This window comes from Lates calcarifer, linkage group LG2 (assembly GCF_001640805.2).
Source record: "Lates calcarifer isolate ASB-BC8 linkage group LG2, TLL_Latcal_v3, whole genome shotgun sequence".
NCBI lineage: Eukaryota > Metazoa > Chordata > Actinopteri > Centropomidae > Lates > Lates calcarifer.
The window spans coordinates 26,193,805-26,217,944 of record NC_066834.1 but is presented as its reverse complement, the minus strand read 5'-3'; the positions used below and the strand labels follow the sequence as shown (position 1 = coordinate 26,217,944).

Here is a 24,140-nt window from a genome sequence, read left to right as displayed (position 1 = left end):
AAAGACATATAATACAGACATCACAATGTGAACAAAAATGAGTTGAATTAAAACTGTTCATGATCGCAGGCCATGTTGTTGACGTTCACGACTGGAATATTACCTACAGCCTGGGAAAGTTCATGGCTATGGTTTTTATTGGGTATGTCCTCCTTGACTCCTTAAGCAAGTTTTTGGCTCTACAATTCTGAGGACAAATGAGTGTGTCTATTAACAGTGATCAAACGTTTAAAACACTGTAAATGGATCATTTGATTTTTGGTACTAGGCTCATAATCCATGGAGTAATAGTTCTACTGTTGGTCTATCTTCTGTGGGTGAGACGTAACCCCTGGGTGGTCATTAAGGGGGTTTCTCTTGCGTTACGGACTGCATTGTTCATTTCATCCAGGTAAGAGGCTTTTTGGGTTCTTGGTTCTTAGTTTCAGATCAACTGTCATTAACTCTCAATGTGATAAGTTCAGTAAGAAAGGATAAATTGTGTCTCCAAGCTCTGCCACCCTGCCACTCACCTTACAATGCTGTGATGAGAGAAACAAGATCCACCGCAGAATCTCCCACTTCATGCTGTCCATCAGGACCAATGTCAACATGGACGGAACTGCCTTTTATGAGGTGGTTGCAGCGGTTTTCGTTGCCCAACTCAACCACATCAATCTGGACTTCAGCCAGTTAATCGCCACTGCTTAAATCAGAATAATTTACCTCCCTCTCAAATATAATCTCCATATTAACTGTTGTTTAAAGTACACAATATGGAACCTTAAGAGGAGACAGCATAAAAAATAGATTATGGGTATTGTTGAGCCCAAAACAAAACTGATATAAATCACAGAAAGGTAAGATAGAATACAGCAATGGAATTTACAAATGTAAACATACAATACGTGACAGACACTTAAAATAGCAAACATGATGTGGGTCTTTCAAGCTGTTAAACTTGAATACCAATAAAACACAGGCATTGTTTATGTACAGGCCACAGAAATATTGTTGCTCAAACTGTTTTGATTCTTAGAGGACTAAGACACCATGTGGTGCTGATTTTCTGAAGCTGAAGATGGTTTAGTTAAGTGTTTAAAAGACATATGATAACAGAACCAATTCAGACATCACAATGTGAACAAAAATGAGTTGAATTCAAACTTAAACAATATTCAAAATAGATATTACAAGATGCAAAATGACATACTATCTACATTCAGATGCGAGTTTATTATTATATACGTTTATGAAATAAAAAAAAAAAAAGTACGACAGGGATATGCACGTGCTTGTGACGCCATGACGCAGCCCTTACGTTCATTACGGATATAAACACTGCTTGGTTCACGTGGAGGGAAAACCGACTATGGCACCGAGGCTGGAGCGTTTTGTCAGCCCGGGAAAAGGTAACGGTCTACGGGCGACAGCCAGCATCAGGAGAGGCGAGCTAGTGTACTCCACCGAACCGCTGGCATGCTGTGTGTCCAACAGACTGGCCAGAGACGTCTGCCACCACTGCTTCACACGGTGAGAAAGGCAGCGGTCTTATTAAATACAAACATTCTGCCTTGAAAATAAAAAGCTGTGTAGTAGTTTTTTTTCTTATAATATGTGCAGGCTGCAGCGAAGTTAGGTGGTTCGCAGGTAGTATGGTGAAGAAGGAGGTGTTTCTGGTTCATGTTAGCACAAAGTAAATACAATTCACACCACACACTTGTGCGTCTGTCATAGACTTTATGTACAGTTAATGATATAAACGTGTTGGATTTGTGTGCATCAGTCTGTAAATAAAAGTCCTACGTGCTTCTTGATTGTTAGCTTCTCAAAATGCACAGTAGTAGATGGCACTAAGTTCTTTAGTTGGCCACTAGATGGCACCATGGCTCTTTCATGGTTTCAGACGAGGTGTGTTGAGTGCAGATAAGTTTGTATTTGAAACAAAAAATAGTAAATTAATAATAATAATCTAGGAGATAATTTAACCGTGAATGGTTTCTTCAGCACAGACATGGATGGAAGGCTTATTGTGCAAAGCAGCTAACATGTGTCTCTGAGTGAACCACAGACATTATATACGGTCTGTGTATAAACTTTATTATCTGAGTTATGTTTTATTACCTGATTTTGAGACCCAGTATCAAAATCTACATTTTATAACTTATATTATAACAGTTTTTTCTGCTAATATTATTATTACAGGTTGCATTTTTACATAAAATAATTTGTGTTTACCAGAGTGGCGCACAGAAAACCTGAGGTCAGATAATATTCTGTCAGAAGGAAGTAAACACAGGGTTAATGGGGGCCCAACAGCACATTCTGGCCTTGGGGCCCTATAATATGTAATCCAGCCATGACTTGGTGATTATATTTTGTGTGAAGATATAACTTTGTCTCACTAATTTTTTTCACACTACTTATACCATGCTAATGTGTGTTCATCTCCCATATATCTCCTATCTCCTAACTCTCCAGCCATTGCCAGCTTAATAGAATTTTGTAAATCAATGACCAGAGCGTCTTTATAATATCATTGAATTATTATATGATTAATCATATTCTTTTAATATGATATCATTGCGATAAAGTTGTTTTATTTGTCAGGTATGTCTTTGTTGTTATTGTTATTTTTTGTTACAGTTTCCTAACTGCTTTTAAATTAAGTTTACTGCATCACTATTAATTTTTATACAAAATTACGTAATGCAGTTATGGAGGATTTTAGTGTTATATCCCACTCCTATTAGAGAGATGGTCTGAGTGTAGTAGGAATGGACAGTGTATCCTTTATCTGATGTGATTATTTGGCCTGTTTGATCTCATTTGCTTGTGATATTTGTCCAGCTGGATGTTTGACGACACTGCTGCTTTCTCTGCTGAAGCCAAACTCACTTCATCAAGTTAAACAGATGTATGTGAATTAATGAGACTGGTGAGGAGAGAGACCAGTGTGCTGATTTCTGGTGCAGGGAGTGCAAGGTGAATGAAGGGTAAATTACTATGGGCTATATACAGTATGTATATGAGCCTCAGCAGCAAATAGAAGATGATTAATGAGTTCAGTTAATGCAGATAACCTCTGGGAGAGTATAAAGATGTAGCTCATGTCCAGTTTTGATTTCCACATGAAAGAAGATTTTATTAGAGAGTGTGATCAGTTCAGCAGTAACCGCACACTCTTTAATTACTCAGAGGAAGGATTATCCCTTTACTTCTCACACTGTGTGGTTTTATGCAGTCTGGTGTAATACTGAAAAAAAGATAAATATGAGCTCAGTAGTTGAGGTAGATGCACTACAGTATCTGATGGTATACAGAATAAGATGCTTTCACTGTCAGGTAGTATCTTTCCTTTGTTGGTGGAAATGATCAATATGTTTTCATGTTGGACTATGAGCTCCAGAGGATTTGGAAGGTTCGCCAAATAGACCGCCCCCTGATCTGTACTTTTAAAGGACACAAGAGAAGCAACAAATTAAAGATGATGGATGTTTGATGAGACAGAGTGAAGGTGAGGATACTGAAAAATGGATTAACAGTAAGACAGTGGGGTGAGAGAGAGGGAGGCGCAGATCTACTGTAAGGAGAGAGAAAAACTAATACTGTCTGTGTGGGTACTTGCACTGCATATATGACTTACGCATGCATACATACATTCATCTTTCAAATATGAGGGTTTGCTTGTTTCTCATTTTCATGTTGGAAATGACTCTGGCCACTGATAAATATCCTCATGACATTTGACATTTTTGACGTGAACATAACCAATCAATAATTTGAATAAGAATAATGTAAATAACAGTTGCTCTATTTAGTGTGTGGGCTCTGAACTGGATTTTTACAGAATGATTTAGCAGCAAATATAATTTTGTGAATAGCTTTGTGCATGTTGTATGAGGATGGGCAGGGCCTAATCCAGCAGGACACTGGGGGTGCTTGGTCTGCTGTGATGTTTAGCTGGTTAGTGGTTTTAATGTTGGGTTGTTGGATTTCTATCACATCAGTGCTCAGAAAACAGCATGTCTCTGCCATCAAGTACTCAACATCACGTAATCACAGGCTGTGGATATTAAACAGCATGTGTGTAGCTTTAAAGAGCATCCACTTTATCCACTGGTAATGAAGTAAATCATTCTTAAAACTCATCTGTCCATGTGCCCCAGAGACATGCTGCCCCCTTCAGAGCTGCTTTGTGGACAGTGGTAGGAGGCTGTGCTGTGCTGTCTGCTGTGTGTGTTTCTGTGTGTTTCCTCTCTCAATTACTGGAATGTGAGCTTAGTCATTTTGCAAATAAATTCCCTGCAGGGATGTAGACATGGAGAATTGCTGCTACATGAAGTAACAGCAGGGCAGTTTTGTTTATTTTATGTAATTTGAATTTATTCCTTCAGCTGCATGCATCACAAACTGTCAGTCATTTAATTAGAGTGTGAGAAAAGATGAGCATGTATCAGCCAGCAGATGTACTTAGATTTGCATGTGCAGTGTTCTATGACATGAATATGTGTTTTAAAAAGTCATTTCACCATCCACTTCACTGCTGATGATTAGTAGCCATAATGTCCTTTGCTGTGATGTTGTGGTTTGTAAATGTAGCCCCCACATCACCTTGAGGCAGTAAGATAGTGGGACTAATATGGAGATGTCCATTGTTCCACAAAAAAGCTAATTGTTGTTTGGCTGTTGAATTGTGTCAGTCTAACTTTCCTATTAGCCTGTTGTATTTTGTAGCATGCTAGCAGGCTAAACCAAGATGTTGAACATGGTAACCGTTATACTTGCTAAACATCAGCGTGTTAGCATTGTCATTGTGATCATGCTGGTCTGGACGTTAGCATGTAGCTCAAAGCACAGCCTCACAGTAAAGTTAGTATGACTGTAGAGTAGACTCTTAGTCTTGTTTTCACATGTTGCTGTATAATTATTATTATTATATTATTTTATCACTGCTAAGAGCTGGCAGAATGATTTCACAAGCTGTTTCTTTATGCTTTTAATGTCCACATACTGGTTAAAAGATATGTGTCTCACACGGACACGCGCACACAGTTTTAGGACTCCTGGCTACAAGCCTCAACATTGTAACCTCAACATTTATTCAGTATCTCAAAAAACATATTCACCCTCTCACATAGATAGTTATAACAACAGAAATCAATAATAAATTAGAGACTTTGTGCTTCCACTGGATTCCATTTTTTTTTTTTTTGAGCTTGTAGCAAATAGAGGGGTGTGTCTGTCTGTGTGTTGGTGGGTGTGGAATAAGACGGAGGCCATGTTGTGCTGAGTATGATCATGTTTTTGAGATACTGAATAAGTGTCACAGCTACATCTGCCTGGTTTGTGGCCAACACCCATCAGCCTAAGTGTCAGAATGTCTGTTGCACATCTTTTATTGATTTGATATCAGTGAGAGATGTGTAAGTTGTATTAGTGTTGCAAAAACACGTAGGACTGACACATACACGTGTACACACACACACACACACACACACACACACACACACACAAAACCCTCGGCAGAGATTGGTCTTAGAGATGTGAAGTGTGTTTTCACTAAAACACAATTAGGCTCACAGCGTGTCTGAGTGTTGAAGAATTTGTGCAAATCTGTGAGTTTGTGTGTGTGAGTGAGTGTATCTCATTGCATGAACAACAGAGAGATGTACTTTATGTTTGACTGCACATGTGTTTGTGTGTGTGTGCAGGAAATGAGCAGGTGGGGGTTGGGGATGGGGGGCATCAAAGCTGAAGTTAATTACAGGCCTTGAAGGCTGTATGTAAGTAATGAGTGATAAACGAGCACATACACACACTCACACACGTCTCAGCAGGATTTAATCGCCAGAGGTCAACAAACAAACAACTATTAGAGGTTCTCAGACTCACAGAGAGTGAGCAGGGGGGTGAGGAGAGATAATACGAGGAACAAAGGCAGAAAAAAAGGAAAATATTTTTTTCATTGAGTAGAATTCCTCACCATTTCAAATGGCACTAAAACAAAGTAAAGCAGCATTTGAAATGCAGCTATGGTATATTGCTCGCTAATTAAGTTGAAAACATGGTGTTACAGTCAGTGTGCTCCAACTAGATGTTCTCTAACTAATACTCTCATCCCTAAAGGGTGTTTGAAGTTAATCAGTGGTAAATAGTTTTTATTGGGTGTCTCATGCCTTTGGAGCACTGTTATCATATATGTATCATATGTTGATATCTATTGATGTTAATCCAGTTCTGCTGCCTGCTTGTCTGATGATATCACACATCAGATGTGTTCTATGTCCCCTGGGAGGACTTGTGGTCACTGAAATGTCAGCTAATGAGGGTGTCTACAAAATATAATGAGAGGCAGAGAGCGACTTCGAGGTTTGAGCTTCATTAATGACTGAAATATAAAAGCAGCTAAAGTGAAGGAATAAGAATGCCTGTCCAGTATCTAATTAGAGTCAAAGGAGGACTGTATTGTAACTCGGCCTCTGTCATTCTCGATTAGTTCTTGGTTATTGTTTATGTTTTGATTGGTAAGATTCTGCAGTGTAATGAAGAAAACAGAATGAGACATGGTTTTGTTTTCCATCACAGAGCAATAATGCTGAGCCTCACAAGGCTAAACTGCAGTCCAAGCATGTTGTTTTTACAATTCAGATCAGAGGCAGTGATTAACTCGCAAACGCTTTCAGCTGGAAATGTTTGCACACAATGATATGAGAGCCAAAATCCCTGTCACAGCGATGCTAAAATGTTTGTCTCAAAACTGTGAGAGGAGGAAGAGGAAGTTCCAGAGGAAGATGGAGAGATGACACGGTCTCTGTTGGACAGATAACACATCAAACACACACATGCTTTGATGGGTTTTTCTCTGGGTTTGACAGACCAAAGAACAACTTAGATGTGTTTCTCTCTGCTGTCAGGTCGTGTGTGTGTGTGTGTGTGTGTGTGTCAGATGAGGGGGGCTGTGGCAACATTATCTCTGTCAGATGAAGTCTTTATATTTGACACCAATCTCTCACTCACTGTCTCTTTGGACCGCACAGAAACAAACAAACACACACACACACACACACACACACACACTGCAGAACAGTTCAAACTTTTGTCTTATAGTGAGAAACCTTTGATTGAAAGTTGGATGAATCAATTTCCAGGGGGTGTTTGTTATTTCAAAGCACATCAAAAATATTGACAGGCGGTTGACTTGAGAGTGTTGCTTTAATTTAAGCAGGATGTGTTATAGGGAAGCTGAACAGAATGTAAAAACAAGGCAACAGTAAATGAAATCGTGACAGTTCCTCTTGAGCCAGTCAGTAAAAATATGTCACCTGTAGTGTTGAACACGGATTGAGATGCAACTTTGGTTTCTCTAGTCACTGTGTCCAACATAAACAAAATATATAAGTTCAGATGAATACATGGAGGCTCATTGTCTTCAGGGTCAACCCTAAACTAACTTTGTTTTTAGGTTGTTGTGCTAAATGAGCAGTGATAGATTGAATTCTCTTAAGACACTAACATGAATTGAATGTTTGGTTATGTGTGTTGTTCACAAGCAGTTGACCACCTGTAAAATAAATGTTAGCTGCAGCTAGCAATGTTTGCACCATCTATGTGTTGATATGACTGATCCCCAGGAGCTCCAGCTCTATTTTTCTCTTGAGTCTCTCTTGTTTCCCCTCTCTGCACATTTGTTAGATACAACCTTTAATTTGCTATCTATAAATACTTTTCATTTGTCAAATATTCAACTTCATTGCTAATGGGTTTTTCTCCAGTGTACCTTACCTACAGTCATGAGGAACATGTCCAGCCACAGTCCAGGAGCTTCACCACACTTAACTCCTTTAACAGCTGACATGAGTCTTGTGTTTTACTTGTGATACTTACATTTTAATGCCTTTGTTCATTATCAGGGGATTGTACAAACATCTTGACAAGTTGCACTGCTCTTTTCTACTGCTGTCCATTATAGCCTGTACAATGACTTAAAGATAAGGAAAAAAAAAACAAGTAAATTAATGGGCTTCTGGACTGACGATGCCAATCATCAGTGTTCATGGAACAGCCCTAATTTATGAAAATGATTGATAAACTCCAGGATCAGCTCATATTGTTTTCTTTATCTGAAACATTTTCAGTGTTTGTGGACACGTCTTTGGTTAAAGTTGCACCACCTTTGTGCTCTCTGTGAACACACCTCTAATGAACTCTTGGCTGTTTTTACATACACCCCTTTTTCTCACATGTGCGCGCACACACACACACACTCACACTCACTGATAAGAGTGTGTGGATGCAGTGGTATATGAGGCATACAGATTGCCGCTTTAGATGCAGTTCCATGAGCCTACAGAAAGAGGAGCAGGAGCAGATGAGAGGAGGGAAATAGTTCAAAAAACATCTCAGCACTCCTCCTCCTCCTCCTCTGCCTTTCATTTGTTCCCTCCTTTGGATTTATCCTCCCATCTGCTACTTCTGACATCTCTGTCTTCCTCCCTTTCTTTCCTCGTTCCACAGTTTTTCTTCCCATCTGCTTTCTTTCTCTCGTCATTATCCTGGTTTTTCCTCACCCTTCTCTTCGACCGTCTCCTCATCGTCCATGTACATTTTTTTTGTCCCACCTGCCTCTGCTCTCTCTCTCTCTCTCTCTCTCACCCCCTCACCCCCCCTCCCTCTCCCCGCTTCATTCCCGTAGTAGATTATTTTGCTTGCATCTGCTTCTTTCTCCTCTTCCCCTCTGTTCTCCATTTCCCTCTAGGTTTCTCTGCCTCCTGCAGTTAGATACCCAGGTGTCTCAAAATGTCTTGGTGTTGGGAAACACACACACACACACACACACACACACACACAGCTGTATCATTTGCAAACCAAGTGATTTGCTGTAAACTGGGAACACTCCTCCCCGTGTGTGCAATGCTTGGTATTCATCAAGCAAAAACATCTGGGTGTATCATTTTTTACTCTACTTGTGAGGACCACACGCCTTTACAGAAATTTCATGTCATTCCTCATGAGAATGAACATTTAATCTTTCTGGGGTGGTTAGGCATAGTGCAACAAAATTAATGAAAGTCATTGTGTTTTTCCAGCAAGTGCGGAACCTCCAGTGTTTGTCTCTCTCTCTCTCTCTCTCTGTGTGTGTGAGTGTGTGTGTGTTTTCCCCAGTAGAAATTTGGATAAAACGGAAAAGGCTCCCTGTAGATTCATAATTCCATTGATCTTAGACTGTGCATCTGTTACTTGTGAATGTTAATCTCTGTCAAACCTCAAGGCAAAAGGCTAAAAACCCCAAACAAAACATCATTTAACTCCTATCTGGACAGAATTAGTTTTCTGAATAACAACTGAGATAAAAATACTAACATATGATTTCTTTTTTTTTAATTTTCTCATTCAGAAAAGATTTGAATCACTTTTGTCCATGACCCAATCTGGATGCAGTTTCTTCCTTTATTGAAACATTGATAAGAAAAAGATCTTTATTGCTTGTGATGCCAATCCTGAAGTTCTGTGACATTCACTTGGCTCTTAATAGAGCGGTGTAGCTCCTTTATTTCAGGGTTTGGAATTTTTTGTGGATTCTTGTTTGCATTTCAATCGGCATATCACAAAACTAGCTCAGCCATGTTTCTTTTATCTCAGAAATATAGCCAAGTTCAAATCCATCGTTTCATTCTAGGCCACCAAGAAAAGTTATTCATGCCATTACACAGCTCACTCACACGATTAATTCTCTTTTTACTTGCATAATTCAGTCAAATTTGAATTCTGGTTGTTTGAAATTTAACTTTCAGGCTTTTAGCTGAGATCAGAGAATTAGACATCCACTCATATTTCTCTGGGTTTATTCTCTTTACACCTGGTCCTAGTATGTGTTCGAATAGCTCTTAAAGTTCTTGTTATCACTTTGTGGAGGAGCTACAGTATTACAATATAAAGTCAGAATGGTTGAATCTGGAAAATACACTTAAATGACCTCCATCCTAACCTGTTTTCTTTTTTGGGTTTGTCCTTTTGTGAATATCAGATTTTAGTTTTTGTTTCATCCTTATCTATTATTGTAAAACTTTTATCTATTGTTTGTTTGAATTTTCTACTTTAGAGTACTTTTGAGTTTATTCTCTAAAAACAATGACCTAACCTAAACTGGAGAGACTAATGCTTTCTGAAAAGGGCTGTAGACATTACAAAAAACAAAAAAACGTTGGGTAGATGTTCTCCTTCGGCCATAACGTGTGTGTGTGTGTGTGCGTGTGTGTGCGTGCAAGCTTGTGCCCTCATCATCATAAAACCGTAAGGAGACTTGTCCCATATGAGTTCCCTCAGGTGTCAGTGAATCATCCTCTAAGCAACCATTAAGAACTCAGCAAGGGTTTGAGGATGGCTTGAGATGCAGCACAGCTGGTGTCTCCCTCTCTCTCTCTCTCTCTCTCACACACACACACACACACACACACACACGCACACACACACACACACACACACTGACAGCAGTGTTTTACATGCTAGGCACCAATCTACACATCATTTGTTGATGTGTAGCTGTAGTTATGCTGTTGATGCCTGCAGCGTACTGAGTGGTTCAGTTCTGTGCAGGCTGCACTGTCGTAGCACTAGATGGCAGTAGTGTCCCTTCAGGAGGCTGTCATTTGTTCAACACTCAACACATGGCAGTAGCAGTGCTGGCAAGGAGAGGGTTTGTGCTGGAATTGGCTCTGCTGCATGGAAAAGCTAATTTGTCGAACAGTTTTGAGAAGGAGCTGTTTCATGTTGTTTCACTTTGAAGAAAGGCCGCAGGCAACACAAACAAGAAGTGACTCGAGCAGACCAGGCACAGGGTTACATGTGGCCTGGGAAATATAAAATGTAGTTGTATTTTTGCAAGAAGGACAACCCAGTCATTCAAAACTCAGCAAAACCATGGGATTGATGGGTGTTCTTGAACCATTTTCAAAGCATCAGGAATGTTTATGTTGATATTTGTCATTAATTTACATACACATACTCGCACTCCATTACCTGTCATGTGGGAAAGGACCATGCTGTGTTGGCCACTCAGGCTGTAAATGAGAAAATTCACTCAGGCACGACCGGACAGCCCAGAAAAGAGGACCCCACTAATTATTAACATACACAAGCACGCACACACCCACATACACATACACACACATAAACACAGAGCTAACTCTCATGGATACAGTGCAGCAGCCAATACTCACGGGAAATTAATTACCATGCAACACACACACCAACAGAGACATGCTGAGGTAGGCCTAATTAGGTGTCTGATAGCATGGACTTAACAAAATTGACCACAGATACGCACACATGTGAGAGCACATAATATGCTCTTGCATACCAATGCAGAAAACTACAATCTTTCAGTCACTTCTAGTGACAATTTTAAGTCCTTTATTCTTGCTTTTTCCTTTCTTCTTGTGTTTCTCCTGCAGGTACTCTCAGTAAGTTCCTGATGTCTTTTTTCCACTCATTTCTGTCATTTGTTCTCTGCATGAGGCTTTTTTCTTCTTTTTTTTTTTTTCTTCTTTTTTTTTTAAATCCACTTTTCAGGAGTTGATGAGGACTGTGTGTTGACTGGCTAATTTGCAAGGTCATAAAAATACACTGTTTGGAAGCACACAAGAAAAACAAAAGTAGACACAATAAGCATACTTCTCCTGCTCCAACATCAGTGTACCTCACATAATGTTTCTTTTAAAACTTGTGAAATGTAGATTTTTGTCCAAATTCACTTATATGGAGATAGATAATGTTTATTTTGAGCAAAGAACATGTAGTTAAAACCACCAAGTTTCTTTACAGAGAAAAAAAAGAGTACCATACTTTTGCAATACAATTAGTGATGTTACTTTGTGTCGAGTAGCTCTCTTCTTTATGTCTCAGTGTTGCTGAATTAAAAAAATATGCTCCATGTTGTGGCCTGGGACTTTGACAGATGCACTGATCTTCATTAAGGTTGCAACTTATGGTTGTTCTCATTATGGATAAATGAATGGATAATTTTTCTGATTGATTGATTGGTTAGTTAGTCATTTTCCCAGAACCCTTTGTGGTATCTTCATATTGCTTATTTTGTCCAACCAACAGTCAAAAAATCCAAAGATATTCATTTAAAAATTACATAAAACAGAAAAAAGCAGGAAATGTTTGGCATTTTTGTCAGTGGTGTGATAACTGTTAATTTTTGTAATCAAGATATTTAGAAGAATGAGCTCTTGGAAGAGAATAAGGAAATGAAAATGTAAGGACTAAAAGAAGAAAATAAAGAAAGGGGGTTGCTGAGAAAGAAAGAGAGTGTCTGTTTTTTAATTCAGCCTTCTGCATGTTCCTAATGAAACCCATCTAATGTTATTCATGAGTTTTCCTACTGTGCCCGCAGACCAAGCATGGACCTGCCATCCAGAAGACTATCACTTCACACAACATCTGACAGAGACACAGAGGGATAAGAAGGGCAGGAAAAAAGGCAGGGGGAAGAAAGTAAGAGCAAAAGAAAGGGATGAAAAGAGGGAACATAACAGGAAAACATGGCTGAAGATGAGACAGATGTGCTTCTTGGAGAGGAATTATAATCTCTGAATGACAATGAGTAATTTCTATGGTTCTGTTGCATACTTATTAACTGACGACTGAGGAAGTTTGCTGTCTTTTCCCGTTTGTTATGGTTCTTCTTGTTCTTGTCCACATCTATATTTGGCCTGCATTAAGTCAGTGTGTGTATCATACTGTATGTACTGTATGCAGAAGCGGATGTTCTTGAACTCTTGTTGGTTATTGCCTAGAGGCCGGAGCAGAGTCATCTCTGTATGTTTGAATCATGCACTAATGTGTGTGAAATGTACAGAGTACGTGTGGATGTTTCGTTTCTTCCCGAACCCAATGATCCCAGATGACAAAGAGTAAGCAATCAGTTGAAAGAACACTTGGCTGAACTGTTGAACTACAGGATGTTACTAAAAAAAGAAATGTGTTTTGTTGTGGTGGTTCTTGTTGTTATGGAACTATGGTTAGATATTTCAGATCCTGCAAATCACATTGCCAGTTGGAAAGAGTTTTGCCAGTAATCAAAATGAATGTGTCACATTTCTTACTGCCCCATTCTCTCTCTTGAAATGAACAAATAGCAAAAATATTTGTTTTCATGAGTGTCTTACAACCCTTACCAAGAGGAAATATTCAATTATGTTCAAGCCAGATATGGCCTCCACAGTCCTGCTGGAATACCTGGAACATGTGACTGATATGTATACAGTGGTTTATGCGTGTGTATGTGTTTGAATGAATATCCTGTAAGTGCTGAGAGCTTATCAGCCTAGAGGTGGTCACCATAACAACAGTTGCTGTGGTACAAATGCGCATTAATGTGGCTTAGTAACTACATATACAGTATTGGATGGTGTGTTTGTCTCACATCCTTCCTGTGTCTCTCTCCTCTCAGTCACTCAGATGTTGTATCCATATTTTATTACTAAGCACTGACTGTAGTAATATTTTATCACAGTAGATATAATTTTACATTACGCTTTTGCTACTGTATGCCTTGATGTAGTAAACTTCCTTGAAACTCTGTTTGATGGGAGAGTTTTTTTTTTTTTCATTGTGAATTATATACCAGGCAAATCAGGCCACTGCATCACACTGATTCAAAAGTCCTATAAACTCAATATTGCTGTAAAGCGGTCCTGCTCGTTGATTTGCAACATTGCCCACAATGGCAAAATCTGTTTAAAGTTTTTTATTATCTTGTGGCATACAGTACAGCATCAGATTGCCCATCCCTATCTGTCCCCTACTTTCAGTAAATTATGTTAATTTAATATAATTATAGAATATTTGTATGTGCTGCAGTGTCAGTGGTTCCGGAAGTGGCTTTCTGATCAGATGGAGGCTGTTGCTTCATGTACATATCAGACAGTGTTTTTTTATATTGTGTTGTTTGCAACTCTCTTAAACTTTTGTCAAATTACCTCTGCATGGATCCTCGGAGACACATGTTAAAACCCTATTACAGTGCCTGAGAATTGTAGGAAGTCATGAACACAAATCCAACAATAATTCCATGTTTATGATTGAATTAATTTTTGAAGAGACTTTGAACAGATACCAGCCCGATATCAAAATGACATATGCGTGAACGTATGAATCCAGGATAGCTCTTTAAGCATGTGAGTGCCTCCCGAGGGGCAACATTTCCCACAAAGTGAAGCTACAGGGAACGAGTATAGAGGTAGAAATGGGGTCGTGGCCAGTCTTCCTGTCTGGGGTCATGGAAGATGGATAGACTTCCTGTGGCGCACAGCTTGTGATGTGTCCAAACTTTTAGTGTCTGACTTATTTTCTCAGTTGATCTGTTGAAGCTGCACAGAACCTGACTGTGTTTAGGTCTGGCCTGCTCCTATCTGTTGTTATTGCTTTGCGTGTCATACTGCAGGCATGTGTTTCTTAAACTGTGGGTGGCTTCCCAGTTTCTGTTTGCTCTCACCATGACAAGAATAGCTGTGTGTTTTCATGAACCACCATCCCGGGGTGAGACTATAAATTTACCATTGGGTTCCAGGCTGGAAAGGTCATTGCAAATAAGACAGAGTGGAATAACAAGAGGAGGGTGGGGAAAGGGAGGAAAAGATGAGACGGATGGAGAGGAAAGCTATAAATTAAGAAACTAAGATGGTGAGGAGGAGAGAACAGAACAGATGAGTGTGTTTTGGAAACTTATCCAAGCCTGCAGGGGCCTTGAGCCAAAAACAACAGACCAGTCTGGTCACACACTGATAGACAGTCATAGGAAACACTTGACTTATGTCACTAATGTTGACAGACAGCAGCCTCCTGTCAGACCCACACTGTGTGAGTTTATATGTCTGCTCTTGCCTTTAAGGTTCTTGTCATCTTCAGCATTCATAAGTAGGTCTAATCTAATCAAATGTCTCATATTCTGTGCGATAAGGCCTGGGCTAATGTATTTACATCCATCATAACATGCTGTCCATTACCTAATTTTCTCTGCATGTAAGCTCATAGCACCATCCATTGTCACAATTAATCAGCAATATTTTATCATTTTCTCTCCATCACATGTTGAACCACACAGAGTGATTTCTTACTATATATGAACTTACCAAACCATACAAGCCTTGGGTTCCTCTTCCAACCCTGACTTCCCAATGCTTACTGTATCCTTCAGTGGTGGAATGACATTAGTAATCCAGAGAATCATGGATGGGACTGAGCATCCTGGCTTGTCAGTTGTTTGTACTTGTGCATCTAAATGATACTTTCAATGTACCTGCGTTTAATAAGATGAAATCAAAGCTTTTCAATCAAAGAAGGGACTCAATGAAGCCCAGAAATATTATGGAAAATGAGATTATCAAGCTATAGAGACACACACAATCCATCACCATGTTGTTACAGAGGTGAGATTCAAGGTTGTAGAATCTCAAAAATAAATAAATAAATAACTGCTGTATTGGTGCACCCCTGTCACACAGGGGTCTAAGGCTCACACCATGTAATGACAACATGCCTGGTTTTATTTCAACTGGGAACCTTTGTTACATCCTGTCATTTTTCATGTCTGTTTACATTCTGTCATATTAAAATATGATTGTAAAGAGAAAGTATCATCTTAAAGGAATATGTACACCAGAGTGCATATGTCTGAGATCACTTTCCCATTCACTTGAACTGGGGAAAAAAAACTATGGGCTTTGACAAGACTAACTTCGGAACAAACCTGCTTGATTTCAAAGATTGCTGAACTAGCCATACTGCTTCAGATAAACTTTTGAGTACATTTTGTACAAAATTAGGACTGTGGATTTTGTCCCTCATCACTTTCACTAGAGGCAAGTTAGGAAGGGACCTTGGAACGGTCATGTGACTTGATAAGCTGGGAAAAAAAAAAGAAAAAAATGGCCACTGGGTTTGCTTCTGTATTGTGTGGCCCACTGCTCATGCACATCAGTGTTTCTCCTACTGACCCAGCCCAAGCAAACACCTGGCCCATAGACTTTACACACATCATGACATCATGCACATGAAAATCACTGTTCTAGGCTTGTATAAAACCTTTGTGGACTACAAATTCATAACATAACATGGTTTCAACAAATGTCTCTTTCATTATGATGGAAAATACTGTTTGGGCCACAAGGGATTTTTTTCACCACCGTAGCACAAGTGGCCACTGGGGCGACTTGGCAGATTGGCTGAGTGGCAACACTGTTGCCAGCTCTCTTAAAAGATCCATGAAATAGTAACAGCAAGCAAAAAATGTTTTCAGTGTTTAAATGGATACATGACTATTTCTATTGTGAAATTAGTCTTCAGTTACTTATTGTAAGTTTATGTAAAAATGTGAGTACATTTATGTTTCTAGTTTTTATTATTATTTATTTTAATTTAAAGATCAGTCAGTCAATCTCTACTGATGAATAAAGGCAAAAAATACAAAAACAAAACTGTTGTAATACCATACTATATCCTGAGAGCACATAAGTAATGTGCTCTCAGTATATAATATTACAATCTATACATACAAACACAATCTGACTTCGTTCTTGTGTGTGTGTGTTTTAGTTATGCACAATCTACTGGCTGTAATTGGCTGTGTGAAGCAGACTGACACTGCTGTGCTCTGGCTTGTTATCAGACTGACAGGCAAACTGGAAAGGACACAAGTGTCACTCTGAGAAACACAGCAGACCTGGGAGGCAGGAAACATACATACACACAGAAACGGACATAAACACCACAAGCAGACACACACAGCAAACACACACAGGCCCTGGACTACAAAAGAAGGAGAGTGTAGCAAATGTATTGGTCTTAGATCTAAGAGAAGATGCGTAGGTAGATAAAACTAGATAATGGATGCCCACAGTCAGGTTAATATATCTAACAGAAAAGGATAAGACAAGGTTGTTAAATGGGATAAGGTCAAGACAATGGCAGGAGCATAAAAGCTGCTTGAGTGGATATCTGAATATGTTTAGTAATGTAGCAGCTTAGCCATGATTGAGACTGTTCTGTATGCGGAGCAGCTCAACAGATTTTAACAACAATAAAATGGTGCAATAGTAATGAAAGTCTGACATCTGTGGTTTTGTGCTGCTACTATTTCTGGTCCTGAGTCATTCATTTTGTAAAGAAAACTTTATCATTTTTCTACCTCTGGTCTAGACAGCTTTTTGATAACAGTGAATCAGCTTTTGAACCATTTTGTTTCCTGTAATGCTGGAGAGCCAGATTTTTCAGTAGACAGTCTGTGCAGAATGAACTCATCTTTCTCTCTTTCTCTCCCTCTGTCTAGACGCGAGACCTTGTTGAGGTGTTCTCATTGTAAGATGGCTCGATACTGCAATATCTCTTGCCAGGTATATCTGTGTGTGTCTGTGTGCATGCATATGAAAGTGTGTGTATATGTTTTTGTGTGTGTCAGTTTGCTAAAATGCCCTTCTCCTGCAGAAACAAGCATGGTCTGGCCATAAGAGAGAGTGTAAATGTCTGCGGAGCTTGCTACCCAGAATTCCCACTGACTCAGTCCGTCTGGCTGCGAGACTCATCTTTGCCTTGGTATGTTTCTGAAATTTGTCATTGACAGACAATTAGACCAAGAAATATGCAACAGCCCTTCCTTGTGTTAGTTGTGCCATATGAAGACCTTGTAGCTTGTGATTTGTTTGGATATTTATCTGTTTACTGCCACTAAAAGCTTAAAAGCTCAGTTGGCTTAAGAGAATATCACTTACTTTTGCACCTATGAAACCCTCTTGAAAGCGGATTTTCTTAGTGTCTCAGAAGTTCATTTAACCTTGTCTACAGTATAGTTCAGAGAGTCCATGTGTAACAAAAGCAAAACAAACAAAAAAAACACATGTAAAACTAAAATGACATGCTAAAGCCCCCCTCTTCTTCCCTCCAGTTGAGTACATCTAAGGGCAGTAGTGAGGAGCTCTACACTTTGGAGGAGCATGAATCACGTAAGTCTCTCTTTCAAAAGTGTGTGTGAGTGTGGGTGTGTTTTGCCTGAGTGTAATTTCAGTGCAGTAAAAAAATGTCTGCCCTCACCATCGTATTTCTGCTCTCAGAGATGACTGTGTTTCTGTGTCTGTTAGTGCTAAAGCAGAGGATAAAGTTTGTTTGTGCAGAATCTCTCTCCATATGATTTTTATTTATTTATTTGTTTTTTTACAGACCTGAGTTCCATGCCTGAGCAGAAGAAACAAGGTCTGTCTCAGCTGGCCTCCATGTTAGACCTGTACCTGCAACAGGAAGTGCTTGGCCTTGCACAGGAAATGACATCAGCACTGCCTCCCTCCTGCCAAGAACCCCTCAGCCTTATTGCGAAGGTGGGCTAAATGCATGTGAATACAATATAAGTAGGCACATAAACACCATGGTGCCCTCGTTCACATGCAAATACACATACACAAACACACACTACGTCTACCCATGCACAAAAAGACAGACACTAGCAACTTGTTTATAGCATCCCCTGCTGCGTTTGGATGGACCCCAACGTATGTCTAAGATCTTGCCAGCATCTGTGATTAGATATCTGTGTGTGTGTGTGTGTGTGCGTGTGTGTGTGTATTCCCCGAACAACCTCAGGTCTTACTCTCTTAAAACACACCAGATGCCTTCACTAGAATTTAAACCACTAATTGTTATGTGTGCAAGGATGTGTTTGTCTGGATTTCGCTCTACCTCTGTGATCTGATGCCTGACTCCTCTTTGAGACATCATGACTCCAAGGTGTTTTAATTTCAACAGGGGTGTGTATGTATTGTGTTTTTCCCATCACAATGATTGTATATGTGTGAGTATTAATTGAAAGCAGCCAGGCAAATGACCCAAGAGAGTGTGTGTTAAAACAAACGTGAAAATTGCAAATGAGCAATACTCACCCATAAACTGCATGACTTGGATGTTTACACTCAAAGCAAAAAACCATCTACTTGTTTCAGCTAATGATCTTTTTAATATTCAAAATTTAATTTACACTTGACTTAAAAGTCAGTGTTTAGATTTGGGGTTTGAAAGAGCTGGAAATACATAGCAAAGCATACAAAATGTTGGGAAGTGTTTTTACTCTCACTGATGGCAGCGTTCAAGTGATGGCAATGTCTCTCACTAAGACATTCAGTGTCCCAGGAGGATTGAACCTAATGACTTTGGTGAACCATCAACTTTTCTTCAACCGCCACCATAAGGTTGACATTTTTTGTTCTGACTATTACTGCCATGAAATTTCATAAATTTTCAGACATTTTTGTTACCCACAAAAAAGTGTAGTAATAACCTTCGTGAACCCCAGATTTTCAACAAGCATTATCATTAGGTCAAAATTACACTTTGTACAATACTTTGATTTATGATCAAATGCCTGTAAAATAATGACAGTGGCATATTAACCTTGTCACCATAAGCATACAGACCATTACTGTTTTCATCTTTACTTCACTACAACTGCTGCAGATAAAACACAAACTGTAGATCACACAGGTTTATAATGAGCGTGTTGGAATGGCTGTAGACTCTTAGTCTTGTTTTCCTTTCTTATATGTGACAGCATTTAAGAAAGTGGTCAAACTGTAAAATTCACACATATTACACATATTTTTGTGCCTGGATTTGTTTGAATCTTTTTGCATGTTTATTAAGAATTATGAAGATGGAGTGAGAAAGTAATAGAGAGAGAGAATGTAATATGTTAGATAAGATATGGCTGTGTGGGTGTGTGTGTGTGGGATTGGTTTTAAAGCTGGAAAACAGCTGATTAAATTCGGTTTAAGATTCCGATGGGAATTCTGCTCCAGTTTTAACACTGAGTGGATTAAAGGGAAGAAGAAAGGGATGAAGAGTGTGTGAGAGAAAAAGAGAGGGGAACAGAGGGAGACGAGGGACAGAGAAAAGAGGAGGAAGTCATACAAATAGAGGGAGAGAGAGATTAAAAGAGCAGGAAATGTAAACAGTGAGTCACAGTTAATTTGTCAGTTAACATAAATTGTCACAGGGTGATAACTTTCAAAAACAAGAGCAAAGGGAATGAGATTTTAATCATTTAGCAGTTAGCATATGATAATGTCTGCAGTGTTTTGGATGTGATTGTTCAATATATGTAAAACAGACACACAACTGTACAAGACAAATGAAGGGAAAATTAAGAACAGCAGCTGGACAAGTTAAATATGTGAAAGTAAACCAGTTGATTTGATATGTATGTGTATGTATGAATGTTGATATTATATGTGTGTGCTCATTTGTTTGCAGGTGTGTGTTTGTGTGAAGCCTAAAGCACAGCCTTCCCCTTTCACGCTATCTCTCACTGGCTTGTTTTTTATATTTTGTTCATGTATATTGAAGATGTTTACTTAAAATCAGTTAAAACCAACAGCAGCTGTTAGAATATATTGAATATATTCACTGATCTTACTGAAATCTTTATGCTGTGGTATCTCAAATACTGTGGCCATGATTTCCAAAGTGAATGCTCTCTTCTTCAACATCTTTCATGCATGTTGTTTTGCAGTAACTGGTTTATTCATGCAGTCTTTTTTATCTCTATAGTAGGTGTTGTTGTTCCTATGTCGCTTTTGCTTTTGAGTCTTGTTGGATTTGACTTGGTAAAGAAGTTTTACTGTAATCTGGAAATGGACTTTGGATTCAGAACAGATATTCCCAACAAAAATAACAGTGCAGCACATTAATGTAAAAGATATACTGGGAAGCATTAATTTTGTGACGCGGAGTTCAAAAGACACGAAAACAAGGCTAAATTCAGTTGTTAAGTTAAACTTTATATTTGATGTCTAGATTACATACATTATTTCAGTACTACTCAAATTCACATGTGAGTTTTGAAATAATCTTTTAATAATCCTGATTCTTGGTCAGAGCTATTAAATGACTATTATTAGATGACACACTGGGCCTACAGTCAATCAACGTCCACTTTTAAACCACATTTTTAACATTGACTGATTGAGTGAGGTCATGTTTGATGTCAACCATGATACATTCAAGAGTTGAGTGAGCGTATGATCTCATCTGTGAGATCAAATGAGACAGTATGTATTAGTTTGGTTTTTTATGTTGATGATGATGTCACAGTTCAGATATTATTTCAAGTTCTTTGAATGCACAAATAATGTCGTCACTTCTAAAGTATGAAGTTGTTCTGTGACATTAGAGATGATAGAGAGGGGAAACAAAGAGGTTCTCACTGCCTCTACCCACCAGTAAAAACCCTTTTATGATCACACAAATTCAGATCTTTGAAATTTACTGGGTCATTTTAAAACACATACACTTTAACCATAATGCGTACACAGGATATTAAGCACTTTTTTAACTTCCTCGAAAGGTTTGAAAGGAATTTGTTTTTGAATCACTTGTTATGGTTTTGAAAGTTTGGTGAAATTGTTTTTTTAAACCAAACAAAAAAGATGAAGCAAAAGACCAAGTACATGTACGTACCTAATTACCCCCACCTGTGCTACAGCCACCCATCCAAAGCTCCACTCACTTCACACCTACATACCTCTACCGGACTACTGCAGACACAGGCACAACCGAAACATAAAATAAAGCACGACAGAAATGCAGGGAACTTGTATGTCATGAGGATACGCCAATATTCAAAGTAGTGTTCTATAGGCTGCCAATAGGGGGCACTGTTATTGCATGGACAGCATAATATATTGGCAGTATAAAGCAGCAGGGGAGTCCTTCATTTCACTTTCTTTCTGTCTCCATCCTCTTGGCTGTCTCCTCTTTCTGTAGACATGTTTTATTTTCCGTTCCTCTTATTGTTTCCCTCATCTGTTTTAACTATCATGATTTTTCTGATTATTCTTCTCTGCACATGCAGCCGTTCCTCCTCTTCCCTTGCTTGCCCCCCTCCATGGCCTCTCTCTCCTTAATGGCTTAAGTACATAACAAATGAGGAGTTTATTATTGTGTACTTGGAATGTTCTCTGTGCTTTACAAAATAGGTCATTACTGTGAGTGTATGTTTTTTGCTGTGTGTCTGTGTGTGTACGTGTGCAAGCATGTGTGTTGGGGGTCTAGTCTTTTTTTACAGTGGGGGAGGGTTTGGTGCTATAAAACCATTCTTTATGTTAATGGCTGCTCTCTCCACAACATCAGTAATGTTACACAAACACATGTGTATGCACACTAACACACACAATGAAGTAATCCCACAGCATCATTACTGCTCTTGATAAACCCAAGGGAAGTAATGAGGGAGGGAGTTTATACATTTGTGTGTATTATGTGCTGTATATGTCTTTCACTGTTTGTGAGTGTGTGCATGCAGCACTGTGCAGTGATGCAGACAGTCGTGCTGTGGGATGTGTGTGTGTCTGGACAAGGTTCTTGTCTGTTGTGTGTTGCTTCACACTATCGTACGTGTGCGTGTGTGTGTTTGTGTTTATTTTTGTATTTTGGTCAGACTGTAGTGGTGCAATAAGCAGTGACGGATGAGATCTGGCCACGACACATTTTATTGCTTCCCTCAAGCAACTTCTTCTCTCTGGAGCGTGTATGTGTGTGTGTAGGTGTGTGCTTGTGTGCACAAGCTTCACATTGTGTCTGCATGTTCATGTGTGAACTTACTGTTATGCTGCATCAGCCCCTGCTGCACTGAGACCCATTTCTCACACATACTCCTTACATGACCAACATGCTCCCCCATAAAACACACTCTTACACACCTCCCTGTCTCCTCTAAACCTGCTCCTGTGTGCCTCCTTCTTGCTCCCTCAGCCCAATTCAGTGGCTCCCTGCTGCCCGACTATCAACTCTCCACTTCACTATCCCTCCCTCTTCTGAGGTGAAGTCTTTTAAACTGCATCTTTTGGTATGTGTGTTATATATAGCTTTTGAATGACACCTCAAAGGCCTGGATTTTAACAGGCTAGTATCAGCATTTGAGTTTGAAAATCTTGAGTTATAGGACTTCTAAAACACCACAGAAAATCAGTTAAAGCATGTAACAATATGATTGTTTTAAAAAATCACCAAGCCAGTAGGAAACTGAAAAGCACAGCTGCCACATGAGCTACATAACATGCCTCATCTAGTACATGTCCAACAAGGTGTGCATTGTTTTGTGTGTGTTCACCAAGACTTGTGTTCAATGGTTTCAGATACTGCCTGTGATAAATACTTAATTTGCTCCAGGAGAAAAATAAAATGTGTGATTTTTGCACATAGATTTTATTCTGTCTTATCTCGGTGGAAACACTGTCTTTATCTCTGACAGAGTTTTGAGTCTCAGAATTGTACTGTACAAAAGTTTATCAGTGAAAGCTTTTTGAAACCCTAATTGCTATGAATTATTGTAGTTTCAATGATTGATTCATATGTAAGACAGGTTGAATGCAAAATGTTGACTCCTAGTGGAGTAGAGGGTGAAGAAAAAAGAAAAATTGATTAGAGACTGCAGAGGCAGAGTCTTGCAAAGGATGAAATAAGGTAATATCGCAGAGATATACAGGTTTGGTGGAAGAATAAAAGGAAAAGATGGAAAATGGGCAAAAACAGAACTAGAGTAAAAGGAGTGAAAGATGAAGAAAAAGGAAAGTGAAAAGGAGGAAATGAGTGGAAGAAGGACAGGAGCAGGGAATACCTACTCTGCCTGATAAAAGGTTTGAAGTTGCTGTATTTATGGTTCTGTGTGTATGAGGCTGTAACTGGGGCTCTTGGGACACACACACACACACACACACACACACCTCATTTGACCATGCTGGAAGCAAGGCATCTCCCCATGGAAAAGTATGTTGTATTGTTTATTACCTACGTATAGAGTCGATTTATCACAGATCGGCTGCACACAGACACACACACAACTACCTGATGTCTTGTGTGAGTGTGGAGCCAATAAATTTACACCCCTGCTGAAAACTGTTTTGGCTTCAATTACATGAGCAGAAATGAGGGTGTGTGTGTTTGTTTCTGTGTGTATGTGTGTAGGTGTAACTTTATGTTTGTGCGTGTTGACTCTCATTTTTCGGTTGTTATAATTTTCTCTGTGTGTTGGGTTTGTCGTAATATAGCCTGTGTATGTCTGTGTGTAGGTGTAATTCTCAATGTGGACAGATGTGAGGTTGTAGTTGAGTGAGTGT

The 24,140-nt window shown here is 39.2% G+C and overlaps 1 protein-coding gene across 3 annotated transcripts in view; it reads left to right on the top strand.

The window, feature by feature from the left end:
• The first annotated feature begins 1,282 nt into the window (after nt 1–1,282).
• The window catches only part of smyd3 (SET and MYND domain containing 3), an 81,606-nt gene continuing 58,748 nt past the window's right edge, over nt 1,283–24,140 (top strand). The window contains exons 1-6 of one of the 3 annotated variants that reach the window (XM_018666738.2): nt 1,374–1,512; nt 12,380–12,480; nt 17,315–17,378; nt 17,470–17,577; nt 17,927–17,984; nt 18,199–18,353. In XM_018666738.2, the coding sequence (XP_018522254.1) occupies nt 17,349–17,378; nt 17,470–17,577; nt 17,927–17,984; nt 18,199–18,353 (351 nt within the window). In that variant the 5' untranslated portion in view covers nt 1,374–1,512; nt 12,380–12,480; nt 17,315–17,348. Of the gene's footprint in view, nt 1,513–12,379; nt 12,481–17,314; nt 17,379–17,469; nt 17,578–17,926; nt 17,985–18,198; nt 18,354–24,140 lie in introns of all 3 variants that reach the window. The other 2 variants (XM_018666736.2, XM_018666737.2) reach the window with 2 other exon arrangements.